At 40.2% G+C, this 18,542-nt stretch overlaps 1 protein-coding gene across 2 annotated transcripts; it reads left to right on the top strand.

Moving 5' to 3' along the window:
* The first annotated feature begins 353 nt into the window (after positions 1-353).
* On the top strand, positions 354-18,328 carry rab3gap1 (RAB3 GTPase activating protein subunit 1). Of its 2 annotated transcripts, XM_076156546.1 has the most exons (25): positions 354-419; positions 538-593; positions 1,355-1,433; positions 1,539-1,671; positions 1,994-2,072; positions 2,356-2,475; positions 2,730-2,895; positions 3,145-3,244; positions 3,807-3,888; positions 4,084-4,152; positions 5,564-5,637; positions 6,466-6,558; positions 6,683-6,855; positions 7,577-7,687; positions 8,332-8,504; positions 8,795-8,849; positions 9,996-10,358; positions 10,818-10,955; positions 12,017-12,250; positions 13,203-13,299; positions 13,894-13,997; positions 14,447-14,562; positions 15,647-15,749; positions 16,464-16,487; positions 17,307-18,328. In XM_076156546.1, exons 1-25 carry the CDS (start codon positions 402-404, stop codon positions 17,547-17,549), a joined length of 3,003 nt encoding a protein of 1,000 aa, XP_076012661.1. In that variant the 5' UTR covers positions 354-401; the 3' UTR covers positions 17,550-18,328. The 2 variants fall into 2 exon arrangements, with proteins under 2 accessions (XP_076012661.1, XP_076012670.1); XM_076156555.1 differs by lacking the exon at positions 16,464-16,487 and having other exon boundaries at positions 17,307-18,324.
* The last annotated feature ends 214 nt before the right edge of the window (positions 18,329-18,542 follow it).

Genomic DNA, 18,542 nt, shown 5'->3' with positions numbered 1-18,542 from the left:
GGTCAGCAATGAATGACCTCAGTATGGCCCTCCGAGCAGCAGACTCCGTTAAATTGTACTGTAGCTTTGAGTTTTGTGAAAGGGGCAAACAAATGAAATGTATTATCATTGTAAGGGATTGTGAAAAGTGTTATAATTGGTAATAATTCTGTATTCCTTTTTAACATATTCTCAAACAAACACGTAATTTTTGATGATTTGCATGTGACAATTGAGACTCGCCACATGCTCACAAAGACCTTCTACAAGCATATTGGGATACAGATGATGTCATGAAATTCTGTATACTCCAAGCCGGTAGGTGGCGGTATGCGACTCTTCTGCACGTTTGTAAACCGCCAGTAATCTCAAAGACGAAGAAGGAAAGAAAACAGCAACAACAGCAGCAGCAGAAGTTTATCATGGCTGCCGACAGTGACGTGAGTGCCCTTAATTTCCTTGTTGAGGTAGACGTCGACATAGCTGCGTGAAATGTGATATCAATAGCAAATCATCATTACACTCTTGTTTAATCCTCTGAATATATTTATGTTTCAGCCCGAATCAGAAGTGTTCGAGATAACCGATTTCACCACCGCGTCAGAGTGGGAACGGTACGAGAATATGTCGGCCGATTATCACACACACAGAATTACAGAAGTGTTTAAGTCATATACATTTAGAATTGTCACAAAGGTAGCGATATGCAAATGGGCGTGAGTAGCTAAATAAACGGAGCTTCGCCTCACTTGTAGTCAACGTCAGCCCGAGTGATGCATTCATGTTCATACCGTAACTTAGACCATCTTTGAATATCAGCTGGCCAGACCGATACATGGAAACTTTAGCCTGATGATACGGAACTATAACAACCATAATAATGATAGATATGTCACTGTGACGGATACAGGGATGACTTTGGTCCTGTGATACCGAGTATTGTAGCCGTAGTCTTTCTTCGAGCTTAACACTTTGACAACCTTTGCATTTAGTTTCCCCTGAACGTAACATTCATTTTTTAAAGCCAAATACAAACACATCACGTAAAATCTACATTATTGTGTACGTTATTATTTTCAACCACCAAAATGTCATATCAGGTAACGGGCAGTTCAAAGTGTAGCACCTGGTCAAATGAAGCTTCAAAGACATGATGTTTTCTTAGTCTATCTATGGACGTGGGGAAAATAGTTCAAGTGTACAATTTAGCTACTGTTTCAGTTTTATGAACAGACGTTTGTTCTGTATTCTGTGGCTGCTTGAATGTAGAGCAACGTTTAGTTTAAAAATAGCAGCAATAAACTAGTGTGCATGGAACAAAGCTGTCAAACTATGATCTGTTGCTGACACTAAAACTAATGACATATTTTTAAAGCTTTGTCTCTAGAGTTGAGGAAGTCCTGAATGACTGGAAGCTGATTGGTAGCTCTGCAGGAAAGTTGTCTCCAAAGAAGGTATTTTGCTTCCATTTAACCTTGTATAATCAAGGTAATTATGTCATTTTTTTCTCTAATAAGTCTGCCTCATGGTTTCATGGTTTCTCCATTACAACAACACAGGGTGAATACACAAGTGGCACCTGGGGGGAGAAGTCTCAAGAAATTAACTTTGCTGACTTTAAGTTCTCCATTACTCACCACTTCCTGAAGCAAGAATCTGATCTGGATGACAGCAAGGACCAGACTGAGGAAGGTACTATCTGTTTGTTTGTTGTTTTGTTTGCGTTTGCTATCATTGATTTTGAGCTATGACATTCAATATGGTGTAGTTTCATTTAAGTTTTTTTATGCAATGTCACTGATAATTTACAACACACTTTATGTGTAAGTGTGTTAGATATTAATGCTCGTTTGATTATGAGCATAAACTGGACCGTTACGTTCCACATTTACAGTATGTGTGATGGTGGGGGGGGGGGGGGGGGGGGGGCTAGGTTATTATTTATTTATGGTTTGTTCTTTGTCCAGAAGTCTGTTCCTTTATATGTCTGACCAATGCTTGTTCTTGTATCCAGATGCCTTCCCTTTTGCAATGCAGGACCTTCTGTGTATGAACAATGACTTCCCTCCCCGAGCGCACTGCCTAGTCAGATGGTGAGTGCAGACAATCAAACAGAATTTGAATTGAATGCTGTGGTTTCAGGAAATCCAACTATCTCACCAATACTTGGGAATTTTATATATGAAGGCACACTAGATGTGGTACTGCAGGTTTCTACTTGTTCTAAAAATGTCTGGTGACGACATCGATATTAAGATATTAATTATTATTGGTCGGTATAGTTTGGATTGTTTTGACTTGCCGTGGATTGTTCATCTGAACTTTATAAAGTCATGCTCATAAGAGAAGCAATCATTCTTATGTCTGTGCTGACAGGTATGGCATGCGGGAGTTTCTGGTCATCTCTCCCGGGACAAACTGTGAGGCCATCATCAGTGAATCCAAATGTAATCTTCTCCTCAGCTCCATCTCCATTTCACTGGCAAACAGTGGCTGGTAAGTCCAGGTCCAAATAATTGACATGCAAGTAAACGTCACAATTCAATCTCATAAACCGTGTTTCATGTTTGTACATGAAGAAGAACCGCAATATTGATTTGGCTTCCATGTGTTTGATTGTTTAGTTTAGTTATACACCTGTCATTACTATGAGAGCCAATGACAACACTATTGGTTTGGTGGTCCAAAAAACAAAGTGACACATGACTTCCTATCAGTACATCCTCCTCTTTTGTTTCCTTTGCACTCAGTCAGATGCCAGTATTTGTGCAGATCCAGCAGAAGTGGAGGCGGATGTACACCGGAGAGTGCCAGGGACCAGGAGTCCGCACCGACTTTGAGATGGTCCATATCCGCAAGGTGCCCAGCCAGTACAACCACCTTTCCGGCTTGATAGACATCTTCAAGTCAAAGATGGTAAATGCTATAAGAGCAATGATCTTTGCTTGATCCATTGTGCACATTCTTGTACAGACTCTTTCCCAACTCTGATTGAAAATGTGTTATAATGTACAGTATTTATATCTTCACATAGTTCTGACTAACTTGGTAAATGTGTTCTCTGGTGTTTTCTCATAATTATAATGAACCATTTTTGTTACACAGTTATTGATCTTGTTTTTCCTTTTTCTTCTTCCCTTTATATTTCATACTTTCCTTCTTCAGGGTTGTAGCCTGACAATACTCCCGCCCATAAACATTGCCATCCGTTTCACTTACATTCTTCAGGACTGGCAGCAGTATTCTTGGCCGCAGCAGCCTCCAGGTAGACACAGATACAATATAAGATTACATGCCATCTCCTAATGGGAGAACACAAAATGATTTCATTCACTTCATGACAGATTTGATCACATTTGGCTAAGACCTTTCTAGTCTTTCTGGTTCTGTTGAAATAAAACCATACAGGGCCATATTCAGCATGAACCCTGTGTACATCCTGTTGCTTCCATGTGCACAGAGTGTATTTTTCCACATTCAGTAAATGCATATACATCACACTGTGGTATGTGCCATGATTTTGATCATTATCGTGCCTTTCTTATAAATCACACCAACAACATATTGAACATTTAAAATTACCTACTGTTTAATTGGTGTGCTTTTACTATTGTATGATTTAGACAAGGATACAGATAGGTCTTTGCTTTAAAGGTTTTGTTAAAGCAGTCCCACTCACGTGCTTCTCTGACATCAGAAACTCTGAATTGAGCCCTGAATGAACACCTTTACTCATGTGATCACACAATGTCCTGTCATAGTCCTTAAGCTTTAGCGTGTGTGTGTGTGTGTGCGCGCGTGCATGTTGTTTTTCCTTTTTCTGGCAGACTTTGACGCACTCCTTGGAGGTGAGGTGGGAGGGGTGGAGTTTGGGAAGCTTCCATTTGGTGCCTGTGAGGAACCAATCAGGTAAATGCATTGTAGCTACATTGATGTGTGCATTCCTATTTTATCTTATCAAAGCGCCGTTCTATAGTTTCAGCATACTTACAAGTTTTGCATTTATTATTTTTAACACTTTTTTTTTTTTTTTACAAATTACAGCTAAACATTTTTAGTCAATCTCTATGTAAAACAGAACATTTTGCTTTTTTGCTGTTGTAGTGAGCTTCACCTGGCCACCACTTGGCCTCACTTGACAGAAGGCATTGTTGTGGATAATGATGTTTACAGGTGAGTGTGATCTAAAGTATATTTGGTGTGTCTCTCTTGACGAACAATTGCAGGTAAAGGGAACTTTTTCGAAGCAACCTGATTCCTGCATTAACCAGTTAAGCCAGAGTGGACATGGTACAGGATTTTAATCTTTTCTTTTTCTTATTTACCATTATACACTACCATGAATTCATACCCTGGTTTTTAGTGGGGTAGTAGGGTACTATTAAATATGACCAATTAAGTATCTTGTCTTATCTATCTATGAGCTCTTCAAGAAGAAGAAGAAGACACATTTTATTGATTATCATGTTGTATGCAATCCACAGCAAATCCCATGCAATTGAAATTTAACTTGCATACCATAAGGTATGATGGAGCATGACCAAGGTGAGGAGAAGGATTTGAAATTCTATTCCGAATTTTACAGGAAATCAGTGCTGCGAAGCTAAAATGGGAGTTGTATGATCTCTTTTCCTAGTTTTTGTCAATACACGAGCAGCTGCATTCTGGACCAGTTGGAGAGTCTTTAGAGACCTGTTTGGTCAGCCTAGAATCTGGACGTGTTGGACCTTTTGCCTTCAGAACTATCCTTGTACTAAGGGTCCCAAGGTGTGCCAAGAAAAGATCTCCCACACCATTTCACCACCCACACCAGCCTGAACCGTTGATACCAGGCAGGATAGATCCATGCTTTCATATTTTTTATGCCACATTCAGAAATCGAGACAGTTTTTCCAATCTTCTATTGTCCAATTTTGGTGAGCCTGTGCAAATTGGAGCCTCAGTTTCCTGTCCTTAGCTGACAGAAGTGGCACCCGGTGTGGTCTTCTGCTTCAAGGTTCGGCATGTTGTGCGTTCAGAGAGTCTTTTGGTGGAAGGGTGGGGTATAGTCCAAGGTAGAATCTATTGAATTTGGTGCCAAACGTAAAATGGAAAAAAAGCAGGCATGATTGACAGATGCATACGTACAAATCAAAATGACAATTTAACAATTAAACCCATTACTTTTATAGTTATACACATTTAGTCTATTTAGAGTGCAGTGTTACAATTGTCAGCAAGGTCATTGGTTTAAAGCCGTCGCTGGTATTAGGGAAAATTTCCCCAATGAGGTGTGGGATGTTAAACTACAAGGGCAGTAATTAAAGGGCTGAAGTAAAGACAAACTCTGTGAATAATTTGAGTGTCATTTTTTCAACAATATAGTGGTAGTTTACACAAGTGGGACATTCTAATAATAATTAGAATATATCTTAACTAAATATCTAAATTAGACAGGTGTCACCCTATGTGTTTATCTATTTTGCAAGACTTAAAGTAATCACAGGTTAAATGAGAAGTAGTTTGCCAAACATGTCGTAGATTTCCTTGGCAGTAATTTGGATGTGTGATTTCACCAATGTGCTCTCTTTGTGTGACCCGGCAGTGACCTTGACCCTCTCCAAGCTCCTCACTGGTCAGTCCGAGTAAGGGCAGTCGAAAATCCTCAGTGCTTATTGGGTAAGACAAGCCCGTCTGTGTAGTTTAGTGTCTTTCAGAAAGGAGAAAGATCAAGTTTTTAAGATTTTTGTCTTCTCAAAGGAAAATTGCAGAAATACTACCATATTATTTTTAACTCTTCTGAATCCCACTTTTTCAGAGATTAGTTTTTGTTGTACAAATATCTTATATATATATTACAGATAATTGTCCTGTACTTACATGACAGTCAACTGCCTTTTCCACTTATTAAACACTTAAACAGATCAACATTGTGAGCTGCGGCAATATAAGGAGTTTACTATATTTTCTAGACTAATTACTAAATCTGTCCAATCCGAAATGGATGTCCAGTCATCTGAAAGACTTGTTTCCTTGCACATTGCTCAATGAACCTGTTTTTTTTATTAAAACCCCAAAATATTGTTATGTATTTGAAAACCATACAACAGTTTCTACATGCTCTTTAGAAAGGCAATTATAAAATATTTCTGCTTTATTTTAAACGCTTCTGATTATGACGCCTGCCTAGTCACCTGCCAATTTCGTAGGCAGCATATTACAAGAAATTTGTATTGTAACTGCCGTTTATTTCATAAATGTGTTGATAACTTTTGAAAAGTGTTAATGTGTGTTTTTGTTTTGTTCCCTTGTTTGTATTTATGTAATGCATGCTGCCTTTCAATGGCAAACAGCTGTAATTGATTTTGTGTTCAATGATTTAGTATTGCTTATATTCCAAGAGTGAGTTTGAAGGAAAAAAAGGTTGACCCTGTAATTACATTTTTTTGTCATACTTACTTTCAGTGTGAAGGAGTAAATTTAAACCTTTCCTCTCTTCTAATGTAGGTGACTTTCTGACAGAGTTCTTTAAGCTTTGTTGTAGGAAAGAGACAACTGAAGAGATTCTGGGCAGAGGACTGTCTGACGAGGAAGGCAAAGGTAAGCGAAGGGGCTTTTCTGTGTATCACAGCAATGGCTGCAAACTTTTGTCGCAATGTATATGAAAAATGTCATCAGAAGAAAAAAAATAGTAACAGTACATGCCTTTTTTCCTCCCCTACAGACAATAGTGACATCAGCTCTGCTTTATCCAAGCTGACAGAGCCAGCAGCACCAGTGCCAATATCCAAGCTGTCTGTCTCCAACATGGTGCATAGTGCCCGCAAGCACATCAGACGCCACAGACGCAGTGACGAGTCACCACTAAGTGCTGATATGCTCAACTGCATTCTTCTGGTGAGGCGTATTCATGTTTTGTGCCCGACATCATTACTTTCGAAAAACCAAAAATAACGGGACAAGAAGGGCTTTTATCGGAGCGCATTCCATCATCAAAGCAAAGTTGTCTTTGTTTTCATTTTGATAAAATACATTTTTTTAATTATTCATGGGTCAGTGGCAACAGATCTAACCAGTGAGCCTCTGAGCTGCTCTGAACAGAAGAAATGACTATAATAATACAAATCATTTAATTGGTAAAATTCTCTTAAGGAATTATTCATTTGCATCCAGACCAGAGGAAAACCTATTCACTCTGGACGCTCATTCTCCTGCAGCAAGACGAAGAAGTGTCGCCTCATTCATTTACCTTAGGCGCCAAGGTTTTAAATAACCCAGTCATAGATGGCATACAACAAACTGAGCTATATGGCATTCAGTTAAATTGGCATTCACATTTGGCTTAACTAAATAGATGCAATTTGGACATGTGACAATTAGGCCTACATCTGCGCTTTACTTGCAGAGAAATATTCACAGGCAGAATAGAGGTACAAAATAGCAAATGCTGCATGTACTCAGGTTACTATTACTCAGGTGTTGCAGTGTCATGATCTGTACTCCTGAGCCTGGTGATGGTTGTGTCATGACTTGCTGGCATACCACCACGTGTATTGATAAATAATGTAGGGATGAATGTGGTAACGTGTTAATAAATGTGTTTTGTTTCTCTTGTTAGTATCTGTTCCCAGATGCTGCTGTGGAGAAGACAACAGATAAAAGCAAGAGCAACACTTCACCAGCACATATCAGTGGAAAAACTGAACAGGATAAAGACTCAGGGCCAGATGTACGTATATATTAATCGAGCGCAAATTAGAGCGAAAAGAACATCTAAGTTTACAGCTAATTACTCAATCAGCAAATGTGCCAGCCTACCAAGTGGATTTAGTGTGTGAGTGATTTTAAAATGTGTAGTTGAAGCAAACAATCTGGCCATCATGGAGCCCTCAACAAGCTTGGAAAATATACACAATCTAAATTCAGTGATATTGAAATCAAAATACACTGCTGAAAAAAATTAAGGGAACAGTTAATTATCACAGTATAACACCAAGTCAGTTAAACTTCAATCTGTCCATTTTGGAAGCACTGCCAGAGCCCTACAAAATGATCTCCTGCAAGATACTGGTGTGAACATTTTTGAACAAGCATGATGATTAATCCTCATCATCCCAGTGCTCACAGCACTCAGGGTATTGTTGGCTATGACATGGAGGTCATATTGTCATATTGTAGGTCTACCTATAAAACACACGTAACTCTCAATTTCAGCAGTCCTGTTCAATCACACATACTGTATATATACATATGTACGAATGTACACATACATATATATATTCTGCCATTTAGTTCTTCCACAGCTTTTTGAGTGGTTTACATAGATTCATATGGATAATTTCTCTTTAATGCTTTCTTTACCCCTGTCACCAGAACCTCTTCATTCAACTGAAGTCAGCACCCTGTGGCAGTCTTACATACCGACTGGCACTGTGTGTTTGCCTGGTAAACTTCTACCATGGTGGGGTCCGGGCGGTTGCCCACCTGTGGCAGGAGTTTGTTCTAGAGTTGCGCTACCGCTGGGAAAACGACTACCTTATTTACGGGTGTGTAATATCTGATGCAACTGTTTGGAAAAGGCCAAAAAGGAACAACACCATTCATTGTGCATCCACTTTGGATTTAGCTGCATTATTGCAGAAGAATAATAGCGGTGTTGGTATTTGTACGATGCAATTGAATGAAATGGTAGCCATAGCAGTTTTTGAAGTAGTTACTACTGTAGTGTGTACTGTATGTAATATGCTAGCATGTTTCAATATGAAGGAATATTAACCTTGAATTTGAATGAGTAAATTCAGGCATTAACAGCATTCTCCTCCCTTCAAATCTGCAGACTTGCAGGTGGGCCTCCTGATCTTCGCTGCTGTCTTCTTCATCAGAAGTTCCAGGTGATCATAAGTTCACACTAATGCACATTAAGTCAATTTGTCTGCTCTTTCCCTATTAGTTTTTATTGACGCAAACATTTTACATGACAGTTATTGGACATTTTGGAGATCCTTGTTTCTATACATAAGAGGGGTAAAGGGAGAAGGTTGTAGTATTATTATTATAATAATATATTATAATATAATTTGTCTGCTCTGACAAATTGTTTAAAGTAAGGATTAACAAGAACCCTACAGCCAGGATACCATAGCTATTTACCTAAAGATGTCTATTGGTTTTACTTATTGTTTGTGAGCTCACATTAAAGATCTCTCAAGGTTGCCAGTTTACTGGCAACGAGGTTTTTCAGTGTGTACACTTAAAAACAAGCTTTTATTCTTCCCAACCCTGGCTGATAAAAAGACTGATGTGTGCTGTCATTAATATGTATTGAACATTATGTTGATCACATCAAAATAAGAACATAATGACGTGCAATAAAACATAATTTTATCGGAAATGTGTTTAAAATCAAAATGGCGAACAGACCCAAACATGTAAATGTTCTGTAGTTATGGATCATTTCATGTTCCCACCAGAGAAAGTGTTTTAAAGTGCGTGTCAGCATTGATGAGGGTAAACAAACAGATCCTTATACCCAACGTGTTTTATACATATGAAAGACTAACCAAATCCAAACAGTTGCTATCTTTATACTTCAGGTCTTAAAGGGAACGTACGTGCCTGTGTGTATGTGAAGTGCCTGAAGTTCTTTTATCTACCTATGTTGAACGCACTTATTGGAAGTTGCTTTGGATAAAAGCGTCTGCTAAATTACCGTAATGTAATGTAATGTATGTGTGTGCAAGATCACACATGACATTCAGACAATACCAAATATTTTCCAGCACATATCAGATAGTTACGCAGGAGTTTCTCTCCTTTTCACTGGAGAGGACCACCGCACAACATAATGAAACGGTCATGGACAACTGCAGACACTCCTTTTGTTTCTGGGAAACTCGCCCCCCCACATGTGTAAATCACCGTAGATGTGCTCAAGGAGTTCAGATTTACCTGAGGACTTGAGCCTACACCCTACAAAGACATCACTAGGCAAACATGACGATCTTTTTGATACTCACACACTCTCTGTTGATCCCCAGATGCTGAACTATTGCATTGAGAGAAAGAGGTCAAGGGATGAGGCTCGCAAAGTGCTGGAGGGAGGCAAAGAGAGAGAGCATAAGGTCTCTAGTGGCTGCCAGCGTAGCCACATTGGACCAAGGAGCACAATGACTGCATCTGACTCAAAAAAGGAGACGTCTCCTGGAAAATCATGGGATTCATGGAGTGACAGTGAGGATGAGTTCTTTGAGTGCCTGAGTGACCAGGAGGAAACAAAGACCCCAACTGCAGAAGAAGAAAAGGATGGGGCCATTAAAATTAAACCAGAGGGCAGGCTGCACCCCCATGGCAACATGAACCTGCTCAACTCAACAGTGCCTCTCTATGTTCCTGTCACACAGGTCATTCTATTTTCCTTATAACTTATTGTGTCTATGGTTCTCCAAACAGTTCACTGAATTATTATCTTCATCCTTTTCTTTTCCAAATTCAACAGTTCCACAATTCTAACATGAATTCTTTTCTTTGACATATCTTGTTAGTTGGCTAATGGTAATTACTGTGTAGACTTTAGTATTCCAATTTAAGCTGGTTATCTTGACTGACATTTCTGGTCTAAGGAAAATCACTGGCAGAAATGTGATCCTCCAGTGATCAACAGTGTCTTCTAAAATGAAAGAAATTGGCAAATACAGTAACAGTTTTAATGTAAATTCTGCTGAATAAAAATTGGCAACAAAAACCCAAAAGACAAATTTAGCTTGGGTTGCAATGGTATGTAAACTGCGGACTCTGCTCAGCTAGGGGCACCACTGGCTCCATTGTATACCCATAATGGTGTGTGTATGTGCATTTTGCAGGAACCTGCTCCCATGACAGAGGACCTTCTAGAAGAGCACTCTGAAGTTTTGGCCAAATTGGGCACATCAGCTGAAGGTGCGCACCTCCGTGCTCGCATGCAGAGCGCCTGTCTCCTGTCAGACATGGAGTCTTTCAAGGTGAGAAACAACTAGGGCTGCACCTAACGATTATTTTTTAAATGATTAATCTACAGATCATTTTTTCGATTAGTCGATTAATCCACTCTTGAAAACAAAGAAATAACAAGTAACAAAGATTTTGTGATGCATTATTATTATTCATATACGAATAGCCACCTTTTGACTGTTAATCTCCGTTTTACAATCCAACATATTGCTTGTTCAATTCAAGTAACAGTGATCGAGCGCCATCTGCATTCAACAACAAAACGCAGGTCAGTTTGCGCTGCGTCCGGCGGTCTGACGGGGGGGAGACGCAGGTCAATTTGCGCTGCACTCAGTGTGCCACACGGCAGCCGGCGAAGAGCCGCATGCGGCTCAAGGGACACAAAGTGCTGCCGCCTTCACAACGCGCTCCAACGCTTTTTTTGCCGCAGCTTGTTCTCCATTACATTACATTACATTACGATCATTTGGCAGACGCTTTTATCCAAAGCGACTTACATTACATACCACCCTTCGCAGAGGGGAGAGCAATTGAGGGTTCGGTGCCTTGCTCAGGGGCACTTTGGCAGAGACTCGAACCGGCAACCCTCCGATTCCCAAGCGGATGCTCTACGGAAGCTCTACCCACTGAGCTACTGCCTCCCCTTCCGCGTGCCTGCTTCCACCTGGCACAGCCATCTTACGTCATTATGACGCGTCGGTGCACACTTATGCGTCACCACACCCCTAGAAACAACACACACATTCAGGTTAGGAGCAGGTATGTAAATCCACAAAATAACAACTGCATACTGCTGGTTATGTTACTTGTACAACTGGTACTCGATTTACATTATTATGTATGTATTTAATGCCTATATGATATAATTATTTATCGTTGCATATTGATAATCACCCCATTTGAGACAGTACTGTCCCAAATCATTGTGTTAATCTTGGCAAACAGGTCAATAATGCAAAATTTCCCACAGCAGCATGGAAACAACACTGAACATACCTGAACTAGTATTGAATTTCAATATATTTTTGAGCAGCATAAATCACAACAAACATTTTCTCTGGTTTATCTTTAGGCAGCCAACCCAGGTTGTGGTCTGGCGGACTTTGTGCGCTGGTACTCGCCGAGGGACTATGTAGAGGAGGAGGAGGGGGTTGATGAGAAAGGAAACACTGTGGTAAAGTGTGGTGATCTTAGTGCTAGAATGAAAATCCCAGGCAACATGTGGGTGGAGGCCTGGGAAACAGCGAGGTCCACACCTGCACGCCGCCAGAGAAGGCTTTTTGATGACACCAAGGAGGCTGAAAAGGTACAGTTGCTTTGGAGTAGAGCTTGTCATACGCTAGGTTTGAACATTTCAATTTATTACTTCTCATGACAGCTTAAAAGCTCCACAATAGCTAACTTACTAAAGACTTGCTTATACGTTCATCTTTGAGAGTGGTGCTCACACTTCAATAGAACATGAAAAGTATTTACTCTGCCTATAAATATATTCACCCCCTTGGATGTTTTCCCCTTTTATTGCTTTTATAAATGAAATCATGGTCAACATAATTTGGCTTTTTTTCACAACAATTTACAAAAAACATTTACATTTAATGTCAAAGTGAAAACAGATTTTTACAAAGTAATGATTGATGATGTTACTGAAACATTTATAATGTAAAATAAGTGATTGCGTATTTACGCACTGAAGCCCAACAGTAAGTTTCTAGTTGAAAGCAACTAGAAACTGCTGAGCCAGCCTGAACCATGGATATCCCACTGAGCCAATTCCTGTAAGACAAAACCCAACAAAACCCAAAGGTTTTAACACCACAAGACCTGACAGGGAAACACCCGGTTGCATCAAATTTAATGTTTGTACATCATCCACACAACACCTTCATTGGTTTCCAATTTTCATACACGGATCCCGGGAGAGCCTCCAATTTGTCCAGGCTCTGAAATTGTGGCAAATGAGAGGGGAAACGCAGACATAAACCAAATAGTGAACATGTTTATTTAACTGAAAGCCTCATGGCAAACACCAAATCAGCAATATAGCAGGTGAGAAAAGAGAGCTCATGGCTAGCAAGGTATGGATTTTATGGTGTAAGAGCATCAAGCCCAGGTTCTCCCAACTAAGATAATCAGCACTCCTCCGCCAAGGTAACTGGTGACATTATAAGAACAAATGTCAGAATAAGTAAGTAAGAAATAAACAAAGTAGGGGACCAAACATGCATAAATGTCAATGTTATTTTCTAACCTTTCAGGTTCTACACTACTTAGCGGTGCAGAAACCAGCAGACCTGACTCGTCATCTCCTACCCTGTATACTTCATGCTGCTATTCTGAAGCTAAAGGAGGAGGGTGGGTTTCCGAACCACAGCAAAGTAGTATTTTGGCCATTTTTACCTGCCACTTTGAAAAATGCTTCCTTATAGTATTGTGGACTGTGATCACCTCAGTGACAGGACATACAGGGAGTCCCTAATTTACCAACGCCCAACTTACGAACACAACATGAGAATAGTTAGATACAATGGTTTGTACTAAAGAACAGGCGAGTACTTGTGTGAATTAGGCCCAAAACTGCTCATTTGCAGCGGTTCATCGAGGGGACCCTGACACACGTTAACACTGTTGTATGCATTGTGTTCCACTCATTAACACTAGATGTGAACCATACAGAACTGTTTCAACTTATGTACAAATTCGGCTTAAAGACAGACAGAAAAATGGAACACATTTGCAAACTTGTCAAATGTTTACTGTCCTATATAATGTAAGACTAGACCAGACATTTGAGATGATGTTATGTTAAGTGTTTTGAATATTGATCTTAAGATTCTTTTTATATTCCTCATTTTATATTTTCTTTCCATCACTCTCTATTTCATTCACCAGCTTTTAATCTCTCTTTAAAATATATTTACCTACTATATACTGTACCCTCTTTTACAGAGTCAATGGAAGACATCCCGTCAGTCCGAAAGGCTATCCTGCAAGCTACCTCTCATACAAGCAAGGTGCTACACCACCCCAACCAAGACTACAAGAAATTGGAGGTTGGTGACAGGCAAAGTTAGCTGATCAAATATTTAATGGGCTTGGAAATGGTGTTTTTTTTCAGTTGGCTGACACCCTAGTCAGGTCAGTCTATTGGCTAGCTGGTAGCTGGGAGGCTATCTTAATTTAAGTTTAAGGATCTGCTACTTCAGGAATTAGATCCTTCATGGCAAACATATTGGTTGCAAGGTTCAATATGATTGGTGATTTCTATGTAGAAGCCCACTGGTCCCTCACACATGGTAGCCCTGTGATATTTGGGCCAATCACAGGCAGGGAGCGGTATCAGAATTGTCAAAGACAAAAGAAAGATCACAAGAAACCATTACATGTGGTAATCTAGGCTGTTTTATGTCTTCTGTGTAGGGGGCCTGTTCTTTCCTTGTGGTGATATTCATTATCTCCTGCTCTAAAGTCAAATGTGTTTTTGGACTGTCCATCTTGTTAGGATTTCATAAACCAGCTGATGGCCATTGAGACTGCAATTGCCCGCACTCGTTCTCTTAAGGCTAAGTTTGGCATTGGCGAGAGCCAGAAGGGAGAGAACACAGAGGAGCTAGAGAAGTAAGTGCTTTTCAGTTTGGTTTGAGCAGCTCTCCAACATGCCATTTTCATTTGCTTTTACAAAGCTTTTACCCTTACCCACCCTCACATTTAAACTGTTAAATTATTGTTCTCTCCACGCTGCCTCCCTTCTACATGTGTTGACTCTCCTGATGTATTTTAAACACACACATATACAATATATACTGTACATACTGTATGTATTTTTCCCCCGTTTCTCTCTGTCCTCCAGCTTTGGTCTGGGTTTTGGTGATAATATTTCAGTAAAGTATTGGTATAATGTGAGGGAGGGTGCTTGTGCGCGCACATGCATATCACGGTTCTAGTGCTGAGTGTTATTTTAGGATTACACAGAGGGGAGACGACTGTCATGGACCTTTGCACTGTGAAAACTGCACATTTAAAATGCAATGTTAATACTGACATTGTGTATTTAGATTTAGATTTGGATTCAACTTTATTGTCATTGCATGAATTGACAGATCGGGGTATTTACAGTAAGAGTAGTATATACAGTAGTGCAAGGATCTAGCAGACATTTGACATTATCTCACGGGCCAAATATAATTGCACTGTGGGCCAGATTTGACCTGCGGGCCTGAGTTTGACACCCCTGCTCTAGGCCGTCATCATTGTTTGTGATGAGGCCAACCACCGTGGTGTCGTCTGCAAACTTGATGATGGTGTTGGAACCATGTCCAGGTCGGCAGTCGTGGGTGAAGAGGGAGTAGAGGAACGGGCTCAACCCACAACCTTGTGGGACGCCGGTGTTTAGGGTGAGGGTGGAAGAGCAGTGGTGGTCTGACCGAACATGTTGGGGCCTGTTGGTCAGGAAGTCCAGTTGCAGGTGGGAGCTGTGATGCCCAGATCTGCGAGTTTGTTTGTCAGCTAAGAGGGGATGACAGTGTTAAATGCTGAACTGAAGTCTATGAACAGCATTCTTGCATGTGTCCTTATTGTCCAGATGTGACAGGACATAGTGCAGCGCTACGGACACTGCATCTTCTGTAACATGGGAGGAAATACGTTGATTTTGGTTGTGGAATATTCAATTCAAAAAATGACATTATCTAATTTTCTGCAGGTTTGTGATCTCCCTGCTGGATGAACCGGAGGTAGTGGTGATAGGAGCTGGACAAGGGCCTGCTGGCAGCATCATCCACAGGCTTTTTGTCAGTTCTCAAAGGGTAAGCTAGCCTGACTCCTGCTCCCCCTTGCACTGTTATTCCATCGGTGGAGTATTGATAGTGTTACTGACCGTTAGCAGCTCTGCAGAACTCTGCTCCTCTTCAAAACCCTCCGAGCACAGTACCCAAGGACAACATATATACAGACACACACACGCACACAAACCAACACAGTGGGATGGAGAGGCATTGTGGAATACAACCTTTACCCATTCAAAACGGGAGGAGAGAAGCCAGGAATGTACAGCAGTGGCTCACCACAGTGGGACGCTTATTCTCCCTCTCAAACACCTGCTGGCACAGCTCTGTCAATTGTACAGAATCTCTTGCACCCTTACAAGTCAGATCATCTGGGGCAGGTCAGGGTGGCAAAATTGAGAATGAATTTGTTATGATAAGCTGCCTGCCACTACTCCAGAAGGTTCCACCCCCTGTCCATTTAATTCAATTCAATTCAACTTTATTTATATAGCACCAGATGACACCAAATGCTATCTCAAGGCACTTTAAATCCAGAACATTTCAAGAAACCCAACATTCCCCCAATAAAGGGGAAGAAACCTCAGGCATAAACGGGCTCTAGGTGGGCGGCCACCTGCCTTGACAATACCTATCCATAAGTCTGTCCTTTCCAGATCACAGATATGTGGTTTTGTTATACTTTGTACTGTGTGTTTTTTCTTCCCCCCTTGCTGCTTGCAATTCAACTACAAGCTGACTGACTTCACCAATGATGAGGTAACCACTGGCTGGAGTCTTTACCTGTCACTCCCCCAACACACATACACATTGACACTTTAAGAGTACAGATAAAGTTAGCTCCATATGTTTTGTTTTGTTTCCAGCTGTTTTGCTGAATTACATATTAACATTATGGGGTTTTACGTTTTTAAGCCATCATCTACTTTCATTTGAAAGTAGATGACACACACACACACAAACACACACACAGTTCAATGTAAACAGTTGTTTTTGTTTTCCTTTTCTTTCTTCCTCTCTCTTTATAAGTTATGTCAGATGCTTTCTTCAATAAAAATATCAAACCAATGAAATCTGTGATGGGGGCCTTGGCCTTGCTAATGTACACACACTGCACTGGGATTCTCTGCTGATGTTTAGAAGTAGGATCTTTATGGTCGACCAAGCACTGTCTGAAGAGTGTTGCTAGGTTTGCCAAATAATGAAATATTGCTGAATACGTTTTTTGCCGACACATGGCCTGGGGTGAAAGAAAAAGAGGGGGAAGACACAGGGGGAAACAAAAAGGAGAGGAATCCCTGTCATTAATGTCATTGATTTCATCTGACCACAATACAGCATTAAGTAATTTTTACAACAACAGTACATGTGCAGTTATGTGATAGGAGAAACAAAATTACTGCTGAAATGTAACACTTTATCTAGCAATTTTGCAATTGTTTGGCCATTTTAGTGTGTAGTCTGTTCAGTGAAGTTTTAGAAAAAGACTTGAAAATGGTCCCTGTGAACAGAAGTTGTACATTAAAACATGTTTTAATATGTAACTTATCTGTGTGTGTCATTGTCTCTACCCTCCAGACAGCCCTCATGGCACCAGTGGAGGAGGATTCGGGATCTGCATCTGGAAACAGAAAGCCTAACAGGGGAGGCCTGAACATTCCTGACTTCCCTTCTCCAGCAGGTCGAGAGATTATTTTACGAACATGTGTCCCTCGACCTGCACCTTACTCCAAAGCCCTGCCACAAAGGCTGTTTTGTGTGTTAATGAAGGATGAGTTCAGGCTGGCTGGAGCTTTCTCCTCGGACACTTCCTTCTTCTAAGACTGAGCTAAGAGATGCAAGTACGGAATGTAGAGGAGGGATGTTACAGGTGATATAAGTATTTGTACATCCTCACGCACTATGTGTGGCATGATAGAAATGCCTAAGGACAGCTGACCTTTGTAGTAAACACTTCTCTTCATTACATGTTTATCCCACCAATCTCTCATCACTGTTTTAAGATGAATAATGATGAATAACTTCAAATAGTTCCGTAAGAAGACATTGTAAGATTGTCAGTGCTAAACTTTTAAACCATCTGAATATTTTACAAGATATTCCTTAATTTTACCTAATATAGTTGGTTAATGTCCTTTTTCTTTGGTTATGTTCATATTCTCTAATTCTAATGATCGCTCATATATTAGTCCCTCTCTCTTGTGAAGAAAAGAGGCAACCGATCAAGGTAGAGATTTTGACTGCTGTTGTCTGCTGTTATTTCGGATGGATTAGCTGTGCATTGAACTGTCTGTAATGTTGAGTTTTATGTATAGATTCCCATGACAATATAACATTTAAAACTCCTATAAATATTGACTGTGCAGTCAACAGGTCAGTCAAACCATAAAGAGTATGACATACTTAGACAATTAACAATAATTGTATCTATGGTATAATCATGTTGCTGAGACCAGAATAGCACAAATTGTTTCATTGTACCTTTATCATTCAAACATACATGCAGCACCTCCAGTCATTTCTCCAGACATTGAGTAAAACAAAATAAAATCTTGAAAGTTGGTACAATGTTATTCCTGAGTTTGTGCTGTTCTCCTGTCTGTTAATTTTGTATGGTTTCAGTGCACCCCAAGGTATCCAATAATAAATCCAATCAGTCAATAGATTACATACTCAATAAATCTTTGATTGTACTCTGATTAAGGCAGTAAATTGACATATGATGTCATGTAAACACTCCTTGATGCTTGCTCACAAAGCAGCGTCCAATATGGCTGCCACTTACCTGAATTCCCTCATTCAGGTTTATGGTCC

This window comes from Genypterus blacodes, unplaced genomic scaffold (assembly GCF_046128005.1).
Source record: "Genypterus blacodes isolate CSIRO-AG114 ecotype Tasmania unplaced genomic scaffold, CSIRO-AGI_Gbla_v1 ptg000008l_1, whole genome shotgun sequence".
NCBI classification, from domain to species: Eukaryota; Metazoa; Chordata; class Actinopteri; order Ophidiiformes; family Ophidiidae; genus Genypterus; species Genypterus blacodes.
This window is presented reverse-complemented; position numbering and strand designations above follow the sequence as displayed.

What these genes read in the sequence shown, in the direction of transcription:
- rab3gap1 (XM_076156546.1), top strand. An exon ending in CAGACATGGAGTCTTTCAAG is followed by an intron (nt 10,956 to 12,016) that starts GTGAGAAACAAC and finishes GTTTATCTTTAG; the next exon opens with GCAGCCAACCCAGGTTGTGG. An exon ending in TCTGAAGCTAAAGGAGGAGG is followed by an intron (nt 13,300 to 13,893) that starts GTGGGTTTCCGA and finishes CCTCTTTTACAG; the next exon opens with AGTCAATGGAAGACATCCCG.